The sequence below is a fragment of the Cornus florida genome, unplaced genomic scaffold (genome assembly GCF_030987335.1).
Source record: "Cornus florida cultivar Cherokee Brave unplaced genomic scaffold, ASM3098733v1 CherokeeBrave_3.0.0_Hap2_Chr11, whole genome shotgun sequence".
Classification (NCBI taxonomy): Eukaryota; Viridiplantae; Streptophyta; class Magnoliopsida; order Cornales; family Cornaceae; genus Cornus; species Cornus florida.
Genome location: NW_026775581.1, coordinates 112,516,051 through 112,524,458, shown reverse-complemented (window position 1 = coordinate 112,524,458; position 8,408 = coordinate 112,516,051). Strand labels below are relative to the sequence as shown.

General features: G+C 35.8%; 1 protein-coding gene across 3 annotated transcripts; it reads right to left on the bottom strand.

The window, feature by feature from the left end:
* Positions 1 to 515: 515 nt before the first annotated feature.
* LOC132282804 (uncharacterized) lies at positions 516 to 8,408 on the bottom strand. 3 transcript variants are annotated; one of them, XM_059784596.1, is made up of 5 exons: positions 8,140 to 8,408; positions 5,813 to 7,496; positions 5,446 to 5,638; positions 989 to 1,359; positions 516 to 870 (listed from the first exon to the last, which is right to left on the bottom strand). In XM_059784596.1, exons 2-4 carry the CDS (start codon positions 7,423 to 7,425, stop codon positions 1,222 to 1,224), a joined length of 1,944 nt encoding a protein of 647 aa, XP_059640579.1. In that variant the 5' UTR covers positions 7,426 to 7,496; positions 8,140 to 8,408; the 3' UTR covers positions 516 to 870; positions 989 to 1,221. The 3 variants fall into 3 exon arrangements, with proteins under 3 accessions (XP_059640579.1, XP_059640578.1, XP_059640577.1); XM_059784595.1 differs by having other exon boundaries at positions 5,813 to 7,456; positions 8,140 to 8,407; XM_059784594.1 differs by having other exon boundaries at positions 5,813 to 8,408.

Genomic DNA, 8,408 nt, shown 5'->3' with positions numbered 1-8,408 from the left:
ATGATAACCGTCTAGTACAGTGGAATATAAAGTATCCGAAGATTGAATTTATCAAGTAACATTTAACCATCAATTCTTTTTCGCTCAGCACTTGGTCATTGGGAATGAAATCGTACTGTTTTTGGTTCATTTTACAGCTTAAATCAATTGTAATGGGACTGGTAAAATATCAAGAAAACCAAATTCAGACAGAACATTTGCAAACATTTCTTATACTTTGATTAAGACCCCATTCTGGAGGTTGAAAATGGCTGGATGCTGAAATTCAAATTAAATCACCTGCCTTTATGTACCAATCATGAGGATGGGGCAGCCACCAGTACAGCAAATGCATAATTTTTAGCCCGCAAATCTTCCTCTCTTTTTTTCCTTCTGGTTATTGGCAGCAAATCGATGGTCTTAATCAGAATCCACCTTTAGGGAGACTGAATTCCATAACCTTTACAACAGCTTTTGTGCTGACATAATTGACAAATATGCTTTAGAATTTCTTTTGTAATTGAAACAGATACCAGTTACACAACTTTGCAGCAGTGTTTATTCCTATGGGAATGCAAGGGTAATTTTAACCAAAAATAGATAATCCTGATTTTGTAATTGAAAGAACTGCAACATACAAAGATGTAATGGAACTGTGAACTGCAGCCCTCGGGTGGGTGCTTTACCCTAAAGAATATGAATTGTTTCTTTACAAATTAAGCACGAGTCTGTAACTTCGTCAAGACAAACAACTCCTCCCATGAATTGTTATCTTCCAGATCATCGTTTCACCCATTCAAGGTCGAGACATGGAAAGAAGAATGTTACCTCAAGTTTGATTGTGGGATGTGCAATTCAATCGTCATATGTGATTATTTTGCCTCTGGTTATCTGGAAAAAGATAAAAAGTGAAAAATAATTACTACGTATATTGATTCTCCAGCACATGTATCAGTAATGAAAAAGAGTGATTTGAGAAAAGAAAAAATAAATAAAAAAATTTACCCACCAAGAATAAAAATTATGCCCTAAAACCAGCTAAATACTCCCAACCCGAGGACAAAACTATGCTATGAATTTTGCAAAGTTGTAACATTTTTCTGGTCTTCAGCAGCGCTTGGAAGCCACGTTACCAGAGGCCACCTTAATCCTAGCCATTTTTTGAGTATTATCAGGTGAAATGGAAGAAATGAAGCCAAATTGCAGCAAAGGACGTCCAGGAAGCTTCGTCCTTTCAAGACGTCACTGTAGAAGAGCTACCCTCTGAGGGTTCATGAGCAGTAGCTGCTGTATGTCCTTGGGAAGAACATTGAACACCGCCTGCAGATCTCCCTTCAATTTCTGGCAAGTAGCTGCAGAGTCTGCATCAGCCCTTTGAGACTGTTGCAGCAGAAGATTGCATTTAATGAAAAAGTAAAATAATGCTAGGATTGTTCATTTACATGAAGATAAATAATGAGTTTGTAGAAAATAAAAGTCAAGTCTCTCTAGTAAGTGTTCATTCTGTGTACGATGTCATAGACCCATCAGGAAAGAGGAGTGGATGGTAGGTTGTGGGGAGAAAAAACCATAAAACTAGTGCCAAATAGTGACATTATGGGTCCCCGTCTGGTTAGCCGAAATTGATGCTGGAAAGTGAAAATAAAAGAAAGTGAAGTTTCTATTATGCATTTGGTTAGCATGAAAGTTTTTTGAGAAATTTGTGAGAGAATATTGTTTTAGTAGTTTGGATAGCATGAGTGTGAAATGAAAATGATTTCACATACCAAAACTACCCCTACGAGTTCAATACTAAGTAATATACAATTTATATATATATATATATATTAATATACATCATCATGCAATAGGAATAAGTTGGAAAAAAAAGGCAAAATAAAATAAAATAATATATACAATTGGGTTTATGAATGAATATATATATATATATATATCCAAATACATATGTATATACAAATTGGTATAGGAATGAATATCTACGTGTATGTATGTATACGTGTCCAATTACATACAATATATATATATATATATATATATATATATATATATATATGCTAAAATTATGGATAATTTGGGTTTGCTATTTAAAAATATGTTCTTTTAATATATATATATATATATCATGCACGGGGCACGTATCCGCTGTTTTATACCCGCTGTGCACTCTTCTCTTGTTTTGGGTTTCGAGCGGAAGGAAGTAGAAGCAGGTAGTGAATTTGTGGAAGTCGGAAGGCACATGGGACCGGGTAGGGACGGTCCAGTCATGCCAACCTGTCTACGAATAACCCTTCACTCCTAAAAATGGACTCCAGTTTAGCCCCTTTCTCCATGTCAATACTGACAACAATGAAATTTTGTATATGTGTCCAATTACATACAAATATATATATATATATATATATATATATATATATATATATATATATATATATTTGGTAATTGGCTCTTTAGATTTTATTATTATTATTATTATTTTGAATTCGCATTATATATTAGGACTCTACTGTTAGATTTGCTTACTTTTTTTGCGACTCTGGAGATGAGTCCTAATTTAAAGAGCCGGAAACTTGTAACTTAATAGTAGTGTCCTAATTTATGGATGAAGAAAACTCACTTCTTAGAAGAACAAAGAGAAACAAGCGACAAGGGCATAACAAGAAACAAAAATATAATGATACAACTTTCACAGGAAACTAAAATTTTTACGTGTTTTATGGAGTAAACTTTTTCAGGAAAATCAATTATTACGAGAATTCTACTTTCCTAAAAATTTTCCTTTTCCTCCTAACCAAACTCCTAAAAAATTTTAAATTTTCCGTTTCTTTTTTGGCTAGTTGACGCTAACCAAACGTATAGGATTTTAATAAAATAGCCACATCACAATACTCTTACATTACTGCACAATGGTGGCACATGTAGGCTCCATTACACACATGCCTATGATTCAACCACAATACAAAAAAATAAAGAAATAGGAGGATAGAAGGAACACCGAAGTTCCAATATCATTTATGCCTATTATAAAATCAAATCATTTCCACTTGCTGGATCTTGTAGATCACAATTCCAACACCAACAAATTGTTGGAATTGTTAGCTTAATAGTTCTATTATTTCAAGAGTGACATGGAATCAGGGCCCTAAAGGGTTGCTATTAAGACTTCCAAAATTTGTTATCGATGATTTAAGGGCTTCTTCTTTAATCTTCAATATAGCGGTATTTCCTTGACAGACCATAAGGTACTTCATTGGCCAAGAATTTTAGGACATCAACTATCAAAAAGTGACATCACCTGTGAGTCAGCTGCTGCGCAGAAGCATGTCTAAATTTGGTCAAACTTAAAAAGTTGGTGCACCTCCTCAAGTATATCCCCAATCTACTATTTTCTCAGATAGAGATAACTATTATATTGAGCGATTAAATTATGCCAGAAACCCATCTTCTCTTGTTTCCCATTGTCTGGACATCTGACCACAACATGTTTGACCAAAATGGTTGCCCGAAAGTACCTAAAGTTAAGCATCTTATTTTGAGTTAATTCAGGTATTCTGACACTTGTAAGTCCGTCATTGAGAAGTCCGACCTATCCTTAATGATGTTTACAAGTTGTTAATTATGCGATTTGACTCTCCCATTTGTTACAGGCTTGAGGTCAATTTCAATCAACAATAACCCACGGGTGCAGTTGAAGGGCTTCCAAAAGACCGTAAGAATAACTGCTAAAGTTCATAAGTTTGTTCTCCAAGAGCAGTATAAACGGAAACTTGTTTTTCATATCCTAATCTCTCCAAGGTTGTCTGAAGCTGTGTATGACTATCATGCTTGATTTGCTTCTAGTGAGGAATGTATCGGAGGGCTAATGATATATGGGGTCATAATAAATTTGACAGACCTAAAATCAATCTACACCATTAATAAAAAGTATTGATGAATGACTCTTGACTGATAATCATGTAATTCTAATAAATTTTCAGCCCGTTTCTGCCTCTTCAACTTGAATTGAATTGGTTCACCTTTAATCCAAAAAAGGCAGGTTTTTTTAGCTCAAACTTTTGTGTTGAACCAGGCACATTCACCACTACTATTTGATTAATCCTGATTGTTGCCATCCTCACCATTTCCCTGATCCTCACTCTTAGTCTTTATTTCCTTGACTAGAATTTATAATGCGCATCTTTCCATATTTTCTTGTCTGTCGTATTGTTTCAGCACGAATAATACAATACCATAAACACACTTTAACAATCTATTTTTTTTTTTATAAGACACACTTTCAAAAATCTAATGCCTCCATGACAAGAAGTCTCCACTTATTAGAGAGTTATTATATTTTATGTATTTATGTATTTTTCTTATTTGTTAAGGGTAGCTTTGTATTTTCCTTTATTTTAGTTAGGGCTTATTTCTTAATATTTTAGTCTCTTCTTTGTAATTCATTATTCTGTAACACAAGATACAGAGATTCTTCTCGTCTTTTCTGATGTACAAAGCTTAACACAACTAATATAGCTAGATTCCCATCTTATGACCCATAAATGATCTTTTTAAATAATCAATAAAGGAATATATTATCCACGAAAATCAGTCTAAAAAAAAGAGATATACCAAGCAGTACATGAATTTGCAGTTTTTCTGAAAAGAAGATGAATATCAATAACAAAAGATGAAATTTAAATGAAATTATGGAACTTGCTAAGGGAATTAAATTTTTTAGGACTAGAACATCAGAAACAAAAAGTGTTTGTATGGGGCAAACGTGGTATGAGTCATGTGACATACAAAAAATGCATGCCAATAATATATGTACCCTTTCTCTGAGGGAGTAGCTAAAGTCACACAGGTAAGTTGCTGAAAGTAACCTAACCATGTTGTACTTCTACATTATATGCTTCTCTTCTTTTAAATTCTTATTTATTTCTTCTATTTTTTTTATCTACCTCCAATTTCTATTTCCCATCTCTCTCTCTTTCCTTTCTTTCTCTTATTTCTATCTTTATATATTTTCTTTTTTCACATCTATATTTCTCTCTGTCGGAATTCTTTTCCGCTTCCTATTTGTTACCTTTCTATTTCACTTTTCCTTCTCCATTCTCATTTTTACTATTCGCATTTTGGAGAATTCTAGCATAGGCTGCATCAAGTATGATAAATTGGAACTCCATATAAACTCAAATTTACTGAATCTCTCCTTTGCATTTTCTAATTTTCATGTTTAATTACAAATAAAAGTCAATGCATTACAAAAAGACCAACTTTTGACTTCTACCTCAAAGGGATCAATGATAGCTTAACATCATTCAAGAATTTGCAGAGAGTATCATTTTAAGTACAAATGTTTTTCCTTCGATCAGCTGTTATGCTTGAAGACACCCTTAATTAGCTATTTGTGTTAAGATGTTGATACTAAATCATTGGATGGTCACCCAGAAATAACCAGATCATCTCATTACTTGAAGAATCACTTACCTGAATTTCTCCAAGAAGATGTCTTTCAATAGCATTGAAAGAATCAACAATTTCCAATTCAGACATTTTAGAAATAAATTGTTGTATGTCAGTCTTCATTCTTGCTTGCCTCCAGAGTCTATGTTGCTCCTGCTCAGCAACAGCACGCCTTCTCTGGAACCAGGGCACAAAGTTGTATCCTTTCAAGAACCGTCTGTACAGATTTGTAAATCATCTCAACCTTAGAAACAATTGATCACTTGATTGCATAAACTAAAATTAATATAAGAATATTTTTTAGGTGAAGTGGGTAAGCTGAATAAAATAAAAGGGGGTTGCATGGTGGATTAGTGGGTGGGACAGTTAATGACAACAAATGATGATTTACCTATATAGATCCAGCCAGTTTGATCTCATCCGCTTTGATAGAAACTTCCCTGGACCTCTTGCTGATAAGCTTGCGAGGAATTCATCAGCAATGAACGACGGAAGAGGAGGAGGATCAACAAATGGCGAAGATCCTTCAGAAGGTGTGGTAGCTCTAAAATATGGGCCAAAAGGGGCCAAAAAGTTGGAAGTAAGCTCCAAAAAATGCCGACGCAGAATTTCATTGTTGACAACTGACATAGATTCCTCAACCCTTGGTGACATGCCCGCATCAATAAGCCTGTTCAAGATAGAAGTGTCCGGTTTCATAATTGCAGCATAAGTGCTCCAAATGGCTTCCTTGTGTTCTGTCATGAGAGAAAGAGGACCATCTCTCCTCAATTTCACAGCATTCAACAAACTTGAAGGAGAAAATCTCTTCAAAGAGAAACTTTGAAGACCAAAACCTTCAGGTCTGGCAGAAGTTCTGCCAGTAGAGGCCCTTGGAGCCAGGGCAGGCCTGCTTGAATTAGGAGCAGGGATTCCAATTGAAACAATGTGAGGGATATTGCGAAGAGCTTTTAAAAAAAAGAGGTTTGTCACACCCAAAACCATTGGAGGAAAAGCATCCCCTTCTTGAAGTGAGTTTAAATGGGCAAATTCTGGGTCATGGATGGTGAAGTAAGGCCTGAAATCAACACTACAAAGGAGTGGTGCAACCAAACTAACAAGACCAGCAACTGCCTCACAACACTGGGGAGGTGTCGGTGCTATGATAAGGATGGGTTCACCAATAAGTAACAACTCCCATAACACCCAGAGTTGCAACAAAAGTCCACGGAACATACCAAAAAGATCTGAATCATGGAAAAGACCCTGTGGCACTGACTGATTAGAAGGAAGAAAAGAAGACACAGAGTAAGTGGACTCCTCAAACAACATTTCACCATCTGAAGGCAGGCTATGAGCAGGTGGCAAGTTCACTTTGAGGGTGGCATTCCCAATGGGAAGCTCCATCAGCTTACCAGTCAGAGGAGCGGGCCACATTGATACACATCCTGCTATATGCTCAAGAGCTTTCTTTCCAATGTCAAAATACAAAGGACCCATGATTTGTAACAAAGGCTTAAACACACTAGAGTAAGGACTATGAGACAGAATTACCACCGATTTTTGTTCCCCACCTCGCTTTAGCCTCTCATCATGTCTCTGCCTATTAAATACAAAACCATACAAGTATCTGGAACAGTTACTATTTCGAATTATGCTTGGTTTTTCTAGTACTTTCTCGTCCACTGACTTCCGTGATACTTCTTCATCATCTACTTCAACTATCTCAGAAGACCCATTTGCCACTTGAGAATTTCCCTGCCTTCGGATCCGGAAAAAGAAGATGCAATCATGGATGCTTGTGCGGTTATGGTGTTGGGAAACAGAATCCGGAAATGAACTAAAAGCAACTTCGAGCTCCTCATCTTGGGTAAGACAGTCAGGTGGGTAACACTCTTCAACGAGTTGACCCTGTTCAAGATCAAACCTAATGATGCAAAAGGCAACAACCCATCGTCGCAAGGAATTTGGCTCAATCTTCAAATTGGGTTCTGGCTTCACCGAAAATGATGGAGAACGGCTCATTTCCGGCTAATCCAAACCGCCTTTCATCAATCTAAGAACAGTATTTTCACCATCTTCAGCTCAAATCCCAACTAAAACATTAACTGGAAATTTCTCATCTGATATACTAGTACTACCAATTCAAGGCTTAATAAAAAAAAGTCCAGAAAAATGCATCAAGCTTTAAGACAGATTCATACTCAATTTGAGAGGGTTTTCTGAAACTTTCATATAATAATATATATATATATATATATATATTTATATAAAATTCTTCAAAATTTTGAACTTGAACCCAGAAAATTGCATTGAGTGACAATTTAAATCCGTCCAATGTTAGAGCATTCCGTAAATATATGGTAGGAAACGAACTATCCAGAACTTAAAACTTGGCCCGGAGTACTGAATTGGGTTGCAAATAAATGTCAACTCATGCAAGAGGAAACCGAGAATTCACAGAAACAGAAGCAATCATAACTTTGAATCAAATGCACTGACTCTCAGATTCTCAGGTACGAATCAATTCAATGATGAGTGTTTTTCGAGATAATAGTGAAGAAACAAACACCACCGAAAATCAGAAGTTGAACCCAAAATAATGCACTGATTTTCAGATTGAAACGAACCCAATTTCAAGAGGGTATTGAGGACATGAGTGAAAAATCAAACAGAATATTTTTTTCAAAAATTAGGATTTGAAGAATACAATACAAAATGGGTACATAAGCTTAGTACCTGAAATCAAAACCCAGAAGCTATACTATGCAAAAACCAGTCCGGATCGGCCGAGAATGGTCATCCAATTGCTCAAGAAAAGGTGGGTCGCAGCAAGAAATCGGAGAAAATGAGAGAAACGAGAAGGTTTTTGTGAGAGAGCCGGTGTCTGTTATTGGTTTTTACCCACTTGGGAAGTATCTTTCTGTCCAACGTTTTGGTTAGATTTTGATTTTGATAGGAACCGAACTGACAGATTAGACGAGGGTCTCTTTGGTTTTTCGGCCTGC